General features: G+C 48.0%; 1 protein-coding gene across 3 annotated transcripts in view; it reads left to right on the top strand.

Annotated features, from left to right (window-relative positions):
• Positions 1-20,256, top strand: part of GlcT (ceramide glucosyltransferase) — a 66,871-nt gene that overhangs the window by 28,551 nt on the left and 18,064 nt on the right. For all 3 annotated transcript variants that reach the window (XM_069335803.1, XM_045748228.2, XM_045748227.2), the window contains exon 3: positions 15,863-16,016. In XM_069335803.1, coding sequence (XP_069191904.1) covers positions 15,863-16,016 — 154 coding nt within the window. The remainder of the gene's footprint in view (positions 1-15,862; positions 16,017-20,256) is intronic.

Here is a 20,256-nt window from a genome sequence, read left to right as displayed (position 1 = left end):
GCTGGTAGGGGAAGATGAGCAGTGTGACACGAAGCGTGGCATTACTGGGTGTACTGTGGGGGTCGTGACCCCAACAAGAGACAGTGTTTGCACCATTACTCCTCCACCCAGAGTGATAAGAGACAACACTGCAGCAGCATGTGACCCGCAACACCTGCCCAATACAACGTGTTGTATTGGGTATTGTATATACAATACAGTATTTCCATCTATCTCTACGGCTGGGTGAACAGAGGCATCACCTGTAAAGAAACAACCAAACGACCCTTCCAGGCTCTCGCGGTGCCAAAAGTTGAAGGTAAAGATTTTAATATATATAGTGTGGCTGTGAGCTGTTTATACTGACGTAATATTGTGTCTGACGCAAGGGTCCGTTACCTACTTGGCAGCAGCTGTTGGGCTGAGTGCCAACAGTATCTGGGTTGTCACTGGACCAGGTCAACAACACTCCTGCTGCCGCTACCAGTGTAGTGAGGCAACCCATTACCGCCAAGGAAAATGTGAGGGGTCGATTATGTGACCCTGGAAAACACTAGCTGCCAAGGTAGGTCAGGTAGAGTACTCTTGAGAGCACTGGTGCCCCTCGACTGGCATACTGTCCTGATTGATTGATTGATGAAGATTAAGCCACCCAAAAGGTGGCACGGGCATGAATAGCCCGTAAGTGGTGGCCCTTTTGAGCCATCTCCAGTATCAATAGATGATACTGGAGATCTGTGGAGGTGCGACTGCACCCTGCGTGACGGGAGATGTCTCCCGTCGATACTGTCCTGTGCTCACTTCCCCTTTCAAGGCAGAGGAGATGACCTAACTAGAATGTATTACAGCTGATCCGTGCAGGAAATGCAATGAAAGGTCATAGTGCCATAGGAACAATTAAAGAACACGAGGTAAACATCAAAAACCTACGACTTTTTAAATTCGCCAACAAATATAAGAAAACTGGACAAGTGTTTGTGAAGTTGCCGGATCAGCCTGGCTGTTATGGCTGTGTGCCTTCGAGCTATGAAGACAAACATTCACCAGGGAAGGCTTGCCACAGTCCAAGCCCCAGTTCTATCCCATGGACTATCCCTACAGTTCATGGGATAGAACTCTAAATGGTCTACAGGTTATCAACATGTAAGGAATGTTGTGTCTGGATGTCCCATAACCTGCGCAGTACACTAACAATGCCACAAAGTCACACTAAAACACCAGCTTCCGTGCGTGAGAGAGAGGGTAATAAGTTCAGAATAAACATAAGTAAATTATAATAAAAATGTTAACGGAACACTGTGGACATTATAGCTGTATAGACTTAAAATGTAAGAAATATTGCCGGAACAAAGTCTTCATGTAACAAGAAATGTTTCTACAACGTTTCTACAGCGCCTCGTGCTCCTGTGTGCTCCTGTAAGCTTACTCACACTTAAGTGTGAGTAAGTGTACTTACTGTGTGCTCCTGTAAGCTTACTCACACTTAAGTGTGAGTAAGTGTACTTACTGTGTGCTCCTGTAAGTCAGTTTGGACACAAGCGTCCAAACTGACTTGCTTAAGTGGAAATACAAGTGACTCAACTTCGAATTTTTTTCGGGATAATGAGCATCGACCCCAATACCTCAATTGGTCAGCGTAGGTTCGTACGGTATTGTTAAGGAAAAGCGTACAGATAGATGCTTGTAGACGCATGAGAAGGGCTGAGGTGTATGGACTTTGCTGACCATTGGGCTACTACCGCTTCCTGGCCTCTTGGGACTTCCTGGGCTCTAGGGGGAGCTTCTGGGTTCTTGGGGCTTCCTGGGCTCTACGTGGCTTTAGATTCTTTGAGCCCACAGTTCTTGGTGGTCGAGGGTTCTTGAGGCCCTTGTGTGCTTGCATCGTGAGCTCCATGCAGTTGTCCTGAGCTCTATCAACTCCGCAGCTATAAAGTCCTTGGGTTCTTGTAATCCACGAGCAACAGTCTAGCAACACTTTGAGTTTCAAAAGAATTGAAGCACAAACTGGGATAAACAAAGTCCACACCTTCGCCATCTTGAGTAGAATACTTTTGTTAGCTGCAAGACTACCTAAGGTCAGAGTCGAGCACCGATAACAACAACAAGGACACGAGACAGACATGAATTAGCTAGTGCTATATAACTGAGTCCATGAGGACCCATGGACTACGAAAGCATGTGGTTTACAGGAGCACACGGCCTACCGCAAGTGCTACTGGGAGCCAAGGTGTACCGCAGGTAGGAGCAAGCATAGTACCTCGCAGGTAGGAGCAAGCATAGTGCCTCGCAGGTAGGAGCAAGCATAGTGCCTCGCATGTAGGAGCAAGCATAGTGCCTCGCAGGTAGGAGCAAGCATAGTGCCTCGCAGGTAGGAGCAAGCATAGTGCCTCGCAGGTAGGAGCAAGCATAGTGCCTCGCATGTAGGAGCAAGCATAGTGCCTCGCAGGTAGGAGCAAGCATAGTGCCTCGCAGGTAGGAGCAAGCATAGTGCCTCGCAGGTAGGAGCAAGCATAGTGCCTCGCAGGTAGGAGCAAGCGTAGTGCCTCGCATGTGTCTAGGGAGGGATGAGGCCACAGTGGCACCGCACTGGCCTTCACTTGCCCGGTTATATTAAGAACGCCACATTGGGTAGGGGGACACACCTTAATTGCTGCCTAACTTTAATCTATTTGTAATGCCAAGTTTTAAATATTGTCTTACAGTGTGTGTGTTTTTAGTATCGTGGTATTTTTAGATTAACATGTGTTATAATTATGTTCAAACACGTGCCAGACGCATGTGTGTGCGTAAACATGTGACCTGCGGGTATTGACAACTTCCACACCAACGTCCTCTGCCAGAATCTCATTTGCTCAAGACAGGTATGGATTATGGGAGGGGAAGGCCCTTTCCCCCTTCCTTCGTCAGAGCTGGTGGCCTTCCAAGGGCTGAGATCCAGCTCTCGGGCTCGGAATTTTAGTTATTGGTTATCTGGTAGTCACTGGCGACCCTTTTGTGTCGCTTCCTACCCATATTTACAACCGTGTATGAAGTCTGCCTCCACTACCGCCATGAGCTGTCGTCGATGTTGCTGTTATCAGTGATGTTCAGTTCTGGTGGGTTACCCTCTCATCTGAGAGATGGGTAAGAGGTGGAGGGAGAGGAGTGTGAGCGCTGAGGGGGGTGAGAGGCGGTGTAATAATAACCCCTCACTCTTCCCCTTACTCACCAATATCCGTGTAAAGTGCTGGAGAAAGTAATCAGGTTGAGAATGGTGGAACATTTGGAGAGGGTAAAGTTGGTGAGGACGGCCAGTAGGCTTATGTAGAAGGGGAGAGTCACGGGCGCCCAATTTATGTATTTATGTATGTAGGTTAGATTAGTATTATATAAGCACTACAATCACCTTCTGTGGTTGATTGTACAATAAATCGCTGAACTATATCTTTTTTTAACAGATCAATAACCCTGTCCATGGAGGACAGAAGACAATGTATATATGCTAGTTAGCATTGTAAATGTGTGGCCACGTCTGTGGTAGAAAATAATAATTCCAAAAAACTACTCTGCCGCTGTGGGAGTTACCGGGATACCTCATAATGGCACGCTATACCCATATTGCCAAAGGGGCAGACCGCAGCCTATCATCACGAATCACCCGCCACCATCCCACCATCCTGGATACATATTATTATTATTAGCATCTGGCTACCAAGTCGAGAAGTCCCTCGGGTATGCGGTACCGCTGACTGCGGGATCATCTCGCCCTTCACCATATGAGACATTGCTGCCATAAACTCTCTCACCCAACACTGCCACTTGCTGGCTCAGGCTATGAGAGATATTTAACCTCCCACGGCGCTTAGTGTCTACGGAACGGACCAAAAGAGAATAAAATGTTTGGGATCACAACTACGGGTCGTGGCTTCGAATAGTTAGAATGAAACGTGTACACAGTACTAGCTAGTCAAACTAGAATGAAACGTGTACACAGTACTAGCTAGTCAAACTAGAATGAAACCATGTACTCAGAACTAGCTAGTCAAACTTAGAATGAAACCATGTACATAGTACTAGCTAGTCAAACTACAATTGTTCATATTGTGTACATAAACCTGGTGAACCTGACGGCCTATTGTTTGGATAATGTGGTGGATTAATAGCGTGGAAATGAAAAACTGCGTTACTATTTTGTCGTTTGTTTCTGGGGCTGGACCGAGGGGCGCGGGGCATGATCTTTACAACACTTCACCATCTGCCGGCGTCCAGTTACCCACAGTGTCAACCCCCCCCTTCCCCCCCCCCCCCCCACGCCGCCGGTACTAATTTAGTAGCCAGTAAATTGTTTGTGACAGGTGGCGTGTTGGGGTGTGGTACTCGCCTAGTTGTACTCGCGAGGGAGAGTACAACAAGAGCTCCCAAGAGCTGCATTGGGAGACATTCCCGTCCCTACGGGCTGACCATAGCCCGTGCTTCTTGCCCCGCTCCTGTGCCAGGTAAGTTCCGGGCTCACCATAGCCCGTGCTACTTGGAACTTGTTCCGAGTAGCTGAATCTATAACAACAACAAGAGCTCCTGCTCTTGGGAGACCTTAATAAACTGCCGTAAAGGTTCCTCAGCACATTGGGGCTCTGTCAGGCGGGAGTAGAAATAGCCTAAGCTACTCTATCCCTTTGAGGTGTATTTCTTTCTTGTCTCAATAAACATACTTGAACTTGGCTCTGTCAGATCTTCATTTTAATGTGTGTGTGCCATATGCCTCCACCGCTTTTCACTATCCTCACACTGTGTGTGTGTGTACTCACCTAGTTGTGTTTGCGGGGGTTGAGCTCTGGCTCTTTGGTCCCGCCTCTCAACCGTCAATCAACAGGTGTACAGATTCCTGAGCCTACTGGGCTCTATCATATCTACATTTGAAACTGTGTATGGAGTCAGCCTCCACCACATCACCTCCTAATGCATTCCATTTGTCAACCACTCTGACACTAAAAAAGTTTGTGTGTGTGTGGTGTGGTGTAAGAAAAAAAATAGTTGGTAAACAGTTGATTGACAGTTGAGAGGCGGGCCGAAAGAGCAAAGCTCAACCCCCGCAAACACAACTAGGTGAATACACTGAAATCAAATATTTATAATGTGTGTGTCTCATTTGGATACTTGTAAGTTCCATCTGTGTCTCCTTCGCTTACTGCACGTTGTTGTCCTTGTCTGGTCTGCCCTATTCCTCAAGTATTTTGTATATTGTGAGCATGTCAACCCTGTGTTGTGGTCTGAGCGGTGTTGCTTACCCTGGTTCTGATTTAAAGCAGCTTCGATATTGAATATAGTGAAAAATTTGTGTATAAAAAGCCCAGCTTGTTATTCCATTACGTATATTTTACGTTATATTCAACTTGGTGGTTCAAATCCAGCTTTTTGTGTGTGTGTGGAGGGGGGGGGGGGGGGGAGAACACATGTTGTGGGGGACGTTGGTAACAGGTGTTCTAAACTTGAGACTGGAACATTATATTGTACAGTTGGAATGTTGTTAGTGTTTAAGATTCAGCTACTGGGAACAAAAAGTTGCAAGTAGCACGGGCTATGGTGAGCCCGTAGTGGACTTACCTGGCACAGGAGCGGGGCAAGTAGCACGGGCTATGGTGATCCCGTAGTGGACTTACCTGGCACAGGAGCGGGGCAAGTAGCACGGGCTATGGTGAGCCCGTAGTGGACTTACCTGGCACAGGAGCGGGGCTGTAACTATGGAGTTGGAATGATTGATTGACGAAGATTAGGTCACCCAAGAGGTTGCACGGGCATGAATATCCCGCAAGGAGTTGGAATGTGATCAACGTTATTTTAGTGTTAGCGTGGGTGTGGTGTGGGTAGTATCTGTAGCTATGGGAAGGGTGTAGGTGTGATTCTGTTTTGGTGGGATACGGGAGTAAAGAAGATAGAGAGGCACATGTTAAGGGAAAAGTTTAGACATTACAAAAACAAATCTGTTAGTAGGCTGGTTGTCCGCCTTGTTGACACGATGTGTGTGTTTGGTAACTATGCTAAGCTTGCTCTCTTTTTGTTAGGGAGGTGTGAGTGTGTAAGCTAGGTTCCTCACCTGTATTTCAACATAAGTGGATGTCTATAGAATAGATTAATACTGTGTAGTATTCACACGTACACACTTCGATGCTTGTGCGCCTGTTTTGATCTGTTGAAGGGCTAATTTTATTATTAATGTTTTATTAATTTTTTTATTGGGGGGGGGGGGGAGGGGGGAGTTTGTAGTCAGTATTTCATCTATGAATTGTGTGTTGTGGGGCTTGGTTTTAACTGAGTAGATGCACGCTAACAGGAATGTGGTGTTGAGGAGGAGGGGTGGGGGTGTTATCCATGAGGGGGGGGGGCGGTGGGGAGGCTTGGCGTACACACACACACACACACACACACACACACACACACACACACACACACACACACACACACACACACACACACACACACACACACACACACCCCAGACTCCCAAAGTTTCAACTGGCCCACCATCAAAGTTTTAAGAGTATCAGCTGGTCAGATCTGGTTTGCAAGAAAGTAAGAAATGTCATGAGCTGGGATTTGAAGAAAGGAGAAGAAGATCGATGCCAGAATCTCAAGAAACCTTCCCAGGATAAATTGGATACTACAGAACTACAAAGTGAATAACTGGAAATGAAAAGTGTGTATGAGAGAGAAGGGGACCTTCGGAAGGACCGATCGGAAGGACCTCTTTGTTCCCATAGCGTCTGAGACGCATGGCCCCTGGGGTAGGAGTGCCTTGGGATTTCTATAGGAATTGGGTTCCAGGCTCATTGACATCACCAGAGTCCCAAGGGCTGCCAGTTTTTTGTTTCAGCGCCTCAGTGTGGCGATCCAGAGGGGAAACGCCTGCTGCTTCCTCGGTTCCTGTCCGGAAGCGGAGAAGCTCTAAGGGATCTATAACCTTTAAGCACTCAGTGTATCAACCAATGTACATCTTGTAACCTTTAAATATCAAATATATACTGTGTGTGTGTGTACTCACCTATATGTACTCACCTATATGTGCTTGCAGGATCGAGCATTGACTCTTGGATCCCGCCTTTCTAGCTATCGGTTGTTTACAGCAATGACTCCTTTGTGTGTGTGTGTGTGTGTGTGTGTGTGTGTGTGTGTGTGTGTGTGTGTGTGTGTGTGTGTGTGTGTGTGTGTGTGTGTGTGTAAACAAAACTTATTATCTTCAACATAATTTTTTCTTTCATTTTGAGATGCAATTAAATATAAAATATTTATATTTGTCTAATTGATAATTACTGATTTTGGTCCGTAACTGGCAGTGGTTTAAGCTTTACTTCTCGGCTTGGGTCGAGTAGTAGGCTTACTATAGTAATAAAATTAAGAAAATATAAAGTGAAGTGTAATATTATCCCGAAATAGGTGTCAAGGAAGGCAGTAAATGCTAGACAATCTTTAGGACGCGCTGAAAATTAATGTGTGTGGGGGAGGGGGGGGGGGTTATATTTAGTGGAGTAGCGTGGTACAAGTAGAGCATAATGCCTGAAGGTGTAGTTGGGTCATTAGTGCGGGGCGGGGGTGTTGATTGGTGTAGGTGTTGCTGGGGCAGGCGCGGCGGGAGGTGCCCCCCCCCCCACATACCTGACTCCACATGGAGGGTGCCCCCACACACCTGGCTTCACACGTAAACATTACCTTGTTTACCTGGACAACCTAGCCTCGCGGTCCCTGGGGTTCACTAAGTACTGCTGCTGCCATATATATATATATATATATATATATATATATATATATATATATATATATATATATATATATATATATATATATATATATATATATATATATTATTATTATGTGCGTGAGTGCCTCTCTCTACACCAGTACCTGTGTGCACATGCATGCCTCTGTATATGTGTGCCTATGTACGTGCTGTGTGTGTGTGTGTGTGTGTGTGTATACTCTCACCGTATTGTGGATGCTTGACAGAGTATTAGCTCCTGGGCCCCATCTTTCACACACCGAACGCCTCTTTCCTCTTTTTATCATAACTTTTGAAACACCGTGGGGGAGTTATCCATGTGCTCATGTTTATTGACAGGAAATGTCTGGTCATTGTGTGAGCGCTCTTGTGTATGCAAGCACACGCACTCCTCGTGAGCGCATGCATTCCTGTGTATGTAAGCGCACGCATTCCTGTGTGTGTGAGTGCACGCACTCCTGTGTATGTGAGTGCACGCACTCTTGTGTATGTGAGTGCACGCTCTCCTGTGTATGTTAGCGCACGCACTCACGTGTATGCGCTCGCACGCACTCACATGTTTTAGAGAATACACTGCAACCATTGATCTCCGTCATTTAAGTCTCTCTCGTCTGGCTGGTAAAGACCTAATTAGAGCGTTATCTTAAGACACTTGAAACTCTGGAGTCAGCCACATAACCTCCTCTTGTCTTGTGAACAAATCCACAAGGGCCGTGACGAGGGTTCGAACCTACGTCCTAGAGGATCCCAGACGCTGCCTTAATCGACTGAGCTACGACATGGTAAAAGAATTGCAACCGGGAAATCAGCGTGACTTACCACAGATCTCCTCTATCTTATTTTCTTTGTTCCTTCAACCTCTTCTCTTTATAGCACGTCGCATTTTGACGTATACTTTAGCCAAGGCCAAAAACTGATGTACAGGGAAATTGAGGTGGATGGTGAAATTGATATGTCTCGTTTTCTGTTCGTGGGTCCTCTGGCTGGTTAGGCTAAGGCACCTAACATGAGGGCTTTGTGGACCCCTGGAAACACAAACCGAAACTGTCTCTATTTTCCGCTTGTTACAACTTGTAATAAAGTTGTTACATCTTGGCTTAACGTGTTTATCACGTATTAGAACGTTGTTACAACTTGCTATATGGGTTGTTATAACTGGTTAGGTGTTAAAACTTGTTCAAACGTTGTAGCAACGTCGTAGTTTCGGTGTGTGTTTGGCGGGAAGCCACCTGTTATATTGCAACAGGTACAACAGGGGATAGAAGGCGGGGCGTGAAGAGCTAGAGCTCGGTCCCCAGAAGTGACTTCAGTAATCACTGTCAGGTAACTACCCACAGGCAGGAAAGTGATTAATGACAATAAGCCACCCCAAGAGGTGGCACGGGCATGAATAGCCCAGGAAGTGGTAGATTTTTTTTGGAGTGAATGTGACCTTTGGTGATGGTAGGAGCCTCGTAAGGCCAGGACGCCGTTGTTGTTAAAGTTTCGCTACCTGGAGCACAAAGTTCCAAGTAGCACGGGCTATGGTGAGCCCGCCGGAGATAAACCCGGAGTGAAGGGTTGCTGCTCCTCTCCCTCACTCACCGCGGGGTGTCCGCCCTACTGGCGTGCCAGCAAGGCGGACAGTCCGCCCTACTGGCGTGCCAGCAAGGCGGACAGTCCCCCCTACTGGCGTGCCAGCAAGGCGGACAGTCCCCCCTACTGGCGTGCCAGCAAGGCGGACAGTCCCCCCTACTGGCGTGCCAGCAAGGCGGACAGTCCCCCCTACTGGCGTGCCAGCAAGGCGGACAGTCCCCCCTACTGGCGTGCCAGCAAGGCGGACAGTCCGCCCTACTGGCGTGCCAGCAAGGCGGACAGTCCGCCTGGTCATACCTCTCACTGTATTTCCCACTTCTAAACTTCTCTTCACTTTTGTCTCTCCTTCCTCTTTACCCCCCCCCCCTCCCCCTGAAAAAAAAACGTGGTGGTGTTGACAGTTTATCGCCGGAAAACAAGTTTTCCTCTAACCTTTTACGACAACTTTTAGAGCTTTTAATTTCTTTAACTGTAAATAGTTTAACAAAGTGCATCAGAATTTGTTTAATTAGTAAAAACAAAAAAGCGAACGTTTTTATTTTTTTTTAACCAGTAAAACGCTACTTTTTCCTTGAAAATGAAGAACCTTTGCTAACTGTGTGCGGTAACACTACACAGTCATAATAGGCTAGCAGCTGCAATGATTCGAGTCACAGCCCCGCTCCTGTGCCAGGTAAGTTCACTACGGACTCACCATAGCCTGTGCTACTTGCCCCGCTCCTGTGCCAGGTAAGTTCACTACGGACTCACCATAGCCTGTGCTACTTGCCCCGTTCCTGTGCCAGGTAAGTCCACTACGGACTCACCATAGCCCGTGCTACTTGGAACTTGTTCCGAGTAGCTGAATCTGAAACAACAACAACAACATGCAATGATTATAATGGAGGGTGAACTTTACACCCCAAGCCAAGTGGGGGCGGCGGGTGGTTCCCACTAGCCTGGCCTGCTGCTGCTGCTGCTGCTGCTGCTGCTGCTGCTGCTGCTGCTGCTGTTGTACTCTCCTAACGTAGCCCACACCGCCCTCAAGTGTCTTTACTCCCTGTTGATTATATAACTATTACAAACATCTTAGTTTGCGCCCCCATATTGTACTCGCTGGTGTGGAACAAATCCCAGGATGATGTTGTTAAAGATTAGCTACTTGGAACAAACAGTTCCAAGTAGCACGGGCTATGGTGAGCCCGTAGGTACTTGCTTGGAGACATTGGTTTGTTAAATATTTGTCTGCCAATATTGGTATATATATATATATATGAGACAGCGGCTGGGAGAGGCTAGTAGTGTAGTGAGGAAGAGGACAGTGCTATCACCCACGGTCTCCTAATGTGCCCCAACGTCCAGAAAACGACCAATTTAAAGTGGTCTCTCCTAACCTACCAGAGGACCTAAAACAGAACACGGGACAGTACGTCACTTTCGCCAGCCGCTTCCATTTTCTAGTACGACAATTTTTGCCCTTATGTAACGCATACGTGCGAAAAGCGACGTTCTTTGTAAAAAAAGTCAGGTTGGTGCTGTAGTAGAGAGGGGGGGGGGGGAACTGGGCTCTTGTGGGGTGTAAGAAAAGATGCATTTTTTGCTATCATTGCTGACGGTGCTACTGCTTCCTGACCCCGGGAGACTTCTGGCTACCATTAGATACCACCAAGCTCAGCGTCCTGTTGTCAACACCCAGCTTCATTACTGTACATTTGCTGGAGTTAGCTTCTATAAACCACTTGTAGGTTAATTTTTTCATCATGTTCATGGCGAGGGAGGGAGGGAAAGTGAGGAAGGTGAGGGAGGGGGAAGCGAAGTAGGCTGTAGAGATGGAGATTGAAAGTGAGGTGAGGGAGGAGAGAGTGATGATGGTGAGGGAGGGTGAGGTGAGGGAGGGGAGAGTGATAAAGGTGAGGGAGGGGGAGTGAAGGTGAGGGAGGGGAGAGTGAGGAAGGTGAGGGAGGAGAGAGTGAGGAAGGTGAGGGAGGAGAGAGTGATGATGGTGAGGGAGGGGAGAGTGATAAAGGTGAGGGAGGGGGAGTGAAGGTGAGGGAGGGGAGAGTGAGGAAGGTGAGGGAGAGTGAGGAAGGTGAGGGAGGAGAGAGTGAAGGTGGTGCAGGAGAGAGCTAGGGGTGAGTGAAGGAAGGTTCCAGGGGCAGGAAGCGCGGAGTGTAGCTATGGCAGCAGCAGGCCATTAGTGTTGATAGGCCATGGGGGCCCGTATCAGTTGGTCGTTAAGCAGGTCTCTCCCTTCACTTGCTAAGGGCTACTCCCTTCTCACCCTATCCACCCTCCCATATTCCCTCTCCCCTCTCCCATTTTATCCTACTTACCTCATCAACCCCCTCCCCCAACTGCCTCCCTTTCCTACCCAACTAATTGTAGAACTAGTTATCCTCCGTGCCTCAAGATAACTAGTTATCCTCCGTGCCTCATGATAACTAGTTATCCTCCGTGCCTCAAGATAACTAGTTATCCTCCGTGCCTCATGATAACTAGTTATCCTCCGTGCCTCAAGATAACTAGTTATCCTCCGTGCCTCAAGATAACTAGTTGTAGAACTAGTTATCCTCCGTGCCTCATGATAACTAGTTATCCTCCGTGCCTCAAGATAACTAGTTGTAGAACTAGTTATCCTCCGTGCCTCATGATAACTAGTTATCCTCCGTGCCTCATGATAACTAGTTATCCTCCGTGCCTCAAGATAACTAGTTATCCTCCGTGCCTCAAGATAACTAGTTATCCTCCGTGCCTCAAGATAACTAGTTGTAGAACTAGTTATCCTCCGTGCCTCTTGATTACTCTTCCTTCCCAGCTGTAGTGAGATGTAAGAGTGTTGGTCTTCCCTTGAGACACCTTTGGTCTTACCTACCACTGGTCGCCAGACAGTCGGCCGAGCGGACAGCACGCTGGTCACGTGATCCTGGGTTCCATCCCGGGCGCCGGCGAGAAACAATGGGCAGAGTTTCTTTCACCCTATGCCCTTGTTACCTAGCAGTAAAATAGGTACCTGGGAGTTAGTCAGTTGTCACGGGCTGCTTCCTGGGGGGTGGAGGCCTGGTCGAGGACCGGGCCTCGGGGACACTAAAGCCCCGAAATCATCTCAAGATAACTTCAAGATAGCTTCTTTCCGTCAAGGTTGTGAAGAGTTTAATGAGTGTCCCCTGGTTGCGTCCCCTGTTGACAGGGGTTGTGTCCCCTGTTGACAGGGCTTGTGTCCCCTGTTGACAGGGCTTGTGTCCCCTGTTGACAGGGCTTGTGTCCCCTGTTGACAGGGGTTGTGTCCCCTGTTGACAGGGGTTGTGTCCCCTGTTGACAGGGGTTGTGTCCCCTGTTGACAGGGGTTGTGTCTTCTGTCCCCTATCTATCGCCAATTCCAAATAGCGTGTCATATGTATTTCCGTGAATATGTCGTGTCACCTTAGAGTTGATACCGAGGAGCTATGTAGCTGGCGGCAGTTTTGTTGTCCAGGCCTCCCGACTGGCTGACTGGTCAGTCCAGGTATTAAGAAACCTCAGCACGCAGTCACCCGTCTGTGACTCACAGTGTGGTTGATCAGACTCTGTGGATGTGTTGGTCTCGTTCCCTCCTGAAAACAGTTAAGAGGTGTGTGTAAATGCCCCCTTATATTTAATGGGAGACCGGGCTGCGTGGACGTTGATCCCCGGAACCTCGACAAGGTAGGTAGGTAGGATGTTAACACTTGTTCAGCTTTGAATATTTAGAGAATTGTCTGTTAGTGTTGTTACTGCACCGTTACTTTATATTCTGTATATTTAGCATAGCTGGCAAGGTGGTGTTTAGAGACTTTGAAGCTGTGGTGGGGTAAATGTCCTGGACACATTATTGTGGTGTGTCTCGCCTGCACACCGCACCGCACACTTTATGTAGACTTAAGCGCTCCAGTGAATGGATTCCTGTAGTGAACCACATCCGGGAGTGTCTTAGGTCAGCAGCTTCTCCAGGTTGAAGTGTCGTAGTTAGTGGAGTGTGTAACCAGGTAGTTCTCATGAATTGCCACCACGTACATGGTACAGTAGTAATTTAACTAGAGTCTAATCTTCTTGTTTGAGGAGCTGTTCACTTGAGACAGTTAAGCAAGTCCCAGCTGTGTCTGGGTACAAGTGACAGGATGAACAACCCAGCGGGTTTTCTTCCTATTGGGGAGTGTTGTACATGCTGCTATGGCGGTGTCCACTCACCAGATGAGTGGCGCTGCCCAATAAACTCGCCCCTCGGGGCTAAATTTAAATTTAAAATTTGCCAAGCCACCCACCTAACCAAACCTCCCGATGCACACAAAACGTGGATTTTCGTGACCGGCAACTTTTCATAGTAGCCTGTAATGTGCACGTTGGGGACCATGCAGTACAAAATGATCCATACTAGGTGAGTGGCGCGGTCGATGTGCGGGAGTGCGTGCTGGGCACGTAGAGTGGGCGTGAGGGTGTGACCCACTTACCCAGGTACGGGCGGTGGCTGGAGGCGACCATAATACCATGGACTTATTGATTAATCAATGTGCAGGCCTCTCTCCCCCCTCCCCCGCCCTGTACCTGCAACCCCACCCTACCCCCCCTCATGCTGTCTGGGCCAGGGGGGGGGGGGGCAGCACCCCCGTCTGGGAGCATGGGGGGGGGGGAAGGTGAGAGATAGGGGGAGGGGGAGAGGACTTTGAGTAATTGAGTAGTAGAGGGAGGAACGCCCACACCCTCCATCTGTGTTGTGCTAACCTAATAGTAGATAGAGGGAACAAGTTAGCCTCAGGTTCACTGGGGAATATCTGGTATCACTTTATAAGTAATTGTCTAGAGTTTTGTCATATAGTTGTGTTGTGTGTTTCCACCAGCATGACTTGTCCAGTCATGCTAAATGTTCGCTGCGTCCACACTCAATATGTATTTCCCTGTCTTTCTGGCTCTAAAGTTTCCCCTCTATGTTTCTCGAGGGAATAGTTTCTAACTATGGAATAATGTGTTGGCGTCTGTGTTTCTCAGTAGCGTGTCTTTGTCAACTCTGCATGTGCCACTTACATTATCATATTATGATCTTCCTCTTCAACTCCAGAAGGATCCTCTCTTTAAGTCGCCGTACCTTGTGCCTAGCCACCTGTTCCCACCACCCCGGTCCATCCCCGACCTTTCAAGGAGTTGGGCCCTTTCCTCTCCCCTCATCCCAAATCCTTATCTTGACCCCTTCCCAGTGCTATATAGTCGTAATGGCTTGATGCTTTCCCCCTGATAATTCCCCTCTGCTCAGGTCTTCTACATCTTCGAGTTTCCCCTCATCATAGTATTTGCATTCACATACATCAGGGAGCCGGTCGGCCGAGCAGACAGCACGCTGGATTTGTGATCCTGTGGTCCTGGGTTCGATCCCAGGCGCCGGCGAAACAATGGGCAGAGTTTCTTTCACCCTATGCCCCTGTTACGTAGCAGTAAAATAGGTACCTGGGTGTTAGTCAGCTGTCACGGGCTGCTTCCTGGGGGAGGAGGCCTGGTCGAGGACCGGGCCGCGGGGACACTAAAAGCCCCGAAATCATCTCAAGATAACCTCAAGATAGGCCCTGGTGCTCATGTGGAACCCTCCAGCTATACAGCTTGCATGATGCTGAATCTTGGCCTTCCGTTGCTTAGGTACTAAGCAACGGGGGTTATCTAGCCTATCACTACAACCTGTTTAACAAAAAAACTTAAACTGGCCACGCTACAGTATGGTATCTCTGTGACCCGGTCATATAATTCTCCTCAGGGTTGTAAGGTAGAGTGTCTTCCGTGAACCAGTACGGGTGTACAGTGTTTAGTACGGTAATGTTTACCGTCATGATGTGTGGTGGTCGTACCTGGTACACTGGCATGTTATATATAGTACCTGTGTCTTCACTTGTGTATTAGGCTACTGTGTACCACCATCTGGTCACCATTTGGTCCGGGAGACATCTCCCGTCACGCAGGGTGCAGTCGCACCTCCACAGATCTCCAGTATCAGCTCTTGATACTGGTAATGGCTCAAAAGGGCCACCACTTACGGGCTATTCATGCCCGTGCCACCTCTTGGGTGGCTTAATCTTCATCAATCAATCAATCAATCACTTGTGTATTAGGCTACTGTGTGGTCATCCAGCTTTATGGATGACACACACACACACACACACACACACACACACACACACACACACACACACACACACACACACACACACACACACACACACACACACACGCACGCACGCACGCGCACGCACGCGCAATCACAAAACAGGATTCTTCAGTATGTAAACATCTCCACAAAGTAAAAACCAGTTCCAGCGCCCCTGAAACAATAATAATACCCAGTATATAGGAGTTCATTGATGCTTGTGATTTTATATACACAAAAGAGCTGATACATTCTTGTACAGCCACCAGCACGCGTAGCGTTTCTGGCAAGTCCTTAATCCAATGTTCCCCGGAATACGACCCCACCAAATCGTTTAATTAATAACCAGGATTAGTTATATATGCATATATATAAAGATTAATAATGGTGGGGGGTTGCAGTAGTGTTTCTAATAGTAAGTTGTGTGTTATATCGTGTTACAGGTACCGTCGCCTGCACCACCGTCGGGCAGTGAGTGTGGAGAGCGGGGAGCAGGGGGTGCTGGGGGTCAGTATCTTGAAGCCTCTGGTCGGCACCCCCATGGACCCCAACCTTATGACCAACCTCGAGACCTTCTTCAACCTCAACTACCCCAAGGTCAGTCTCCCTCTACAACCTCCACTACCCTTGTCACTCTGGTGGCAGGTTTGGTGCCTTTATGGCCGAGTTATTATCACCTGCGATAATTATCATTGCCCATTGACCATTGGATAATCACTGTAGATAACCATTGATGGGTTATCTACAGTGGTGAAGCCTTCCAATCACCTGTTGGGTTGTTAACGTTGCCACTCATAACTGGGATTATAGTTTACGAGTATTATAGTAGAAGGTAGCATAGTGCTGGTGGCCGAGTTTACCCTAAACCTCATCTCAACCTTACCAACCTCCTTTTCTTCTTCTTGATAGTGCAGTCTGCATTACCATGAAACAGCCTCGTTTCAAACATTTCATGTTTCGATCAAGAGAGTATGAACGTCATAATTTCACCCGAGGTTAACATAATGCTTGGGAAATTATAAAATACCTTAGAGCCCGCCGCCGTACGAGCGAATGCAAATGTGGAGCAGTTTGCAGTGAAGTGGAGCCAATCACCTCGCATAATTAGTTTAAATCTCTGGGAGAGGCAGGTTCACGTCGTGCACCGCAGGCCCCAGGCTGTAGGGGGTCTCCTTGCCCCCTTCCCCCTTAGTGTAGCCTTGCCCCCTTCTCCCTTGGGGTGTAGCCTTGCCCCCTTCTCCCTTGGGGTGTAGCCTTGCCCCCTTCCCCCTTGGGGTGTAGCCTTGCCCCCTTCCCTCTTGGGGTGTAGCCTTGCCCCCTTCCCCCTTGGGGTGTAGCCTTGCCCCCTTCCCCCTTGGGGTGTAGCCTTGCCCCCTTCCCCCTTAGTGTAGCCTTGCCCCCTTCTCCCTTGGGGTGTAGCCTTGCCCCCTTCTCCCTTGGGGTGTAGCCTTGCCCCCTTCCCCCTTCGGGTGTAGCCTTGCCCCCCTTGGGGTGTAGCCTTGCCCCCCTTGGGGTGTAGCCTTGCCCCCTTCCCCCTTCGGGTGTACCCTTGCCCCCTTCCCCCTTGGGGTGTAGCCTTGCCCCCTTCCCCCTTGGGGTGTAGCCTTGCCCCCCTTGGGGTGTAGCCTTGCCCCCCTTGGGGTGTAGCCTTGCCCCCCTTGGGGTGTAGCCTTGCCCCCCTTGGGGTGTAGCCTTGCCCCCCTTGGGGTGTAGCCTTGCCCCCCTTGGGGTGTAGCAGGCAGCCTCGTCTGCCACCGCCAACCTCGGGTTTGGCGCCCAGCACAATTATTCTTGGTTATAATGTCTTATTTACAGTAAACTGTACGTGTTTGTGAAGTATTATGAATAATGCTCGGGGTATGGATTCTTGGTGAAACAGAACTGGTGGCCAGTTAAGAAATTACACTGAAGCAAATGTGGTAAGTCAGGAAAACTTACCGTATATAACAAGAATCTTGTAAACAAAAGGTAACACACCAGAGATAATCTTTTACGGCTCTGACGCTAGAAAACGTGCAGGAATCCTCTAATTGTTAGCATAGAATCACTCAAACATTTAAACTACTGTGCTGGGGCCGCATAATTGAACTTCATTTATACGCCCTGGAACGGAGACGAGAGATATCTAGAACACATGTAAATACTTCAAGGGTCATCTTCCAAACCGGCACAGTAACATTACGACAGTAAGGAGATACTTGGTAGGAAAAGATGTAAATCTTTTACACACACAAAAAAGGAAAAAGATGAAAATCCTTCTGAAGATGTATTATTAAATGCGAAAGTACTTAAGGAAATTCTTGTCTTATTCCTTCCTTCGTGGTCTGACTTCGTCAAATTGTTCATCACGTGTTAATGTCTTCGTAATTTACTCACATGGTAGGAAAAGTGGAGTAAATATATTGCAAATGTACCATTAGTAGTGAACACTATTTGAACGAAGTCTGGCTTAGTTTGGTGATAAGCCGTTAGTGGATGCGGCTTACTTCCTCTGATTTGATTGTTGCCGCCGGAGGCAGCTACTTCCTCCCTCACGTTCCTTCCGGGCCATGCTAAGGTGGTGGTGATACGCGTGCAGAAATGGTGGCACTTAGAACAAGATTACTGCGGCTGCCAGAACCGAGACACTTAAGTTACAAGTCATTCCACTTGTTGACCATTCCATACGGGTGGTCAACAAGTGGAATGACCTGAAAGACGTCGTGGAAGCCACCTCCCTCCACAACTTTATGGCCAGATTTGACAAAGAATTCAAATGCCAGCATAGTTTAATAATAAAGAACAGGTTCAGGATTAGTAGGAGGGTCATAAAAAGGTAGACCTTACCTCCCCTTCAGATATTGAGAGGAAAGTAGTGAGTATGGGGAGTGAGACGTTGCGCTTCATGTCCCGCCAACTATCGGGTTGGCGGGAGTGTTGGCGACAGTGGCGGGAGCCGGCCTGCCTGCCGCCCGTTACTGTCAAGGTCCCGCGGGCTCCTGGGAGCTGCTGCTCCTGGCCAGCCCGCCTTCCATATGCCACGCCCTGTCTCCCTTTCTTCTTTTTGCTCGCCGGGCCGGCACGCTGCAGGAGACCATTCCCCACTTCTGCTAGCAGGCTACGCAACTTTCCTTCACATTGCTCATGTTAAGCCTTACCCTACTAGTTTTTCACTGGACGCATCCGCCAATATGTTTACAATCAGGTTCATAACTACTGCTGGGTGAAGAGGGACGAACAGTTAATAATAATTTGTACCCAGTCAACCCTCCTTAGCGCGGGCTGGAACCTACACCCACCATACAATTCCAGAAATTTAAATAAATCACTAACGTGATATACATTATATCAATAAGAAAATCAGAGTATTGAGGTGACTCGAACCAGGGATCAGGGTACTCCTAGCCGCTCATCTTACCTCTGTACCACGACAAGGTATATAACCAGGGATTCCACTTGCCCGTGCCACCTCTTGGGTGGCATAATCTTTATCAGTCAATGTGAATCCTCACGAAGTCTGGAGGCTTGTACCGAAGCCACTCTAAGTTTTACAGGTGACACCCCCATGCCCTCTGGTGTAGGTAAAGTAGTGATGGTGGTGGGTTGTGTTGTGGTGGTTGGGTGTGTTGTAGTGATGGTTGTGTATTGTGGTGGTGGATTGTGTTGTGAGTGGGAGCAACTTGGTGGAGAAGGTAGATGGTGACACCTATCATTCCCACGTCCACTCTTGGATTGGGTTCCTGGTTGATGACTTGATGTAGGAATAATAGGGATCTTTGACAAGCCACCAGCTTCTTGTCCCCCGCGAGACCACCAGAGATGGTGGCCCTCAGGTAAATGTATAATTCGAGGAAGCTGGGAGCACAACGGCAAATTCTGTATAGAAGAGAAGCAAGGATAACAGGTATTGTGAGTGGTGCAAGGTCAAGGCAGCACTCACTACCACTTGTCAGTTGCTCCCTACACCACCAAGGTCACTCATCTTCCTTTACTTGTGCACAAATGTTGCATTTGTGCATCGACTTGAGAATGGTCCAGGACGGACCGAAACGTCGTCGTCCCTTCACCTTCTAGTGTGTGGTCTGGTCAACATACTTCAGCCACGTTATTGTGACTCATCGCCTGCATGTTGCATATTCTCCCTCTCAACAAACTGTAATGTTGCTTTGCCTGAGTGTTTCTCTCAGTGACTATGTACATATAAGATATAGTGAAAACCTAAGACATGTGTAGTGTTCCTGCCTTTCTTGCGGTAATTGTAACACTAGTGGAAAGTCACTGTAATATCTTTACCACGTGCACTTTGATCATTTCTTTAATCCACTCTACAATCACAACTTTATTATTACAACAATTATATATAAGGCTATCTATTTTAGTTCATTGATGACATTGGTCATTATTTAATTGGTCAGTATGAGCGTGTCATTGGTTGGGACGAGGGTCTGGTGAATATATCTATACCAATGTTTGGATCACGTGATCATTTGACCAGTTGGACCAAGTCAACAAATATCTTGCCTTCTGCCGCCAATATTAATGTCCACAACCTTAGCAGCATCAACCCGACTACTGTTTGTGTTATTGTTTTTGGCACATTGTATCATTTACACACCATAGTTGTAAAACAAGACAAAATACTAGAGTTCGTTGTAAATCAAATATTATGGCGTGACGTAGTTGAGAGCCCGAGGTGGGTGGCGGCGGCGACCAGGCTGGTGGTGTTGGGGGGGGGGGGGGGGGTTGATACCTTATTCGAATACCTTGTCGAATTATTCTTTAAAGTTGAGATGTTGTTGTTATAGATTCAGCTACTCGGAACAGGTTCCAAGTAGCACGGGCTATGGTGAGTCCGTAA

This window comes from Procambarus clarkii, chromosome 34, assembly GCF_040958095.1.
Source record: "Procambarus clarkii isolate CNS0578487 chromosome 34, FALCON_Pclarkii_2.0, whole genome shotgun sequence".
Taxonomy (NCBI): domain Eukaryota; kingdom Metazoa; phylum Arthropoda; class Malacostraca; order Decapoda; family Cambaridae; genus Procambarus; species Procambarus clarkii.
This window is presented reverse-complemented; position numbering and strand designations above follow the sequence as displayed.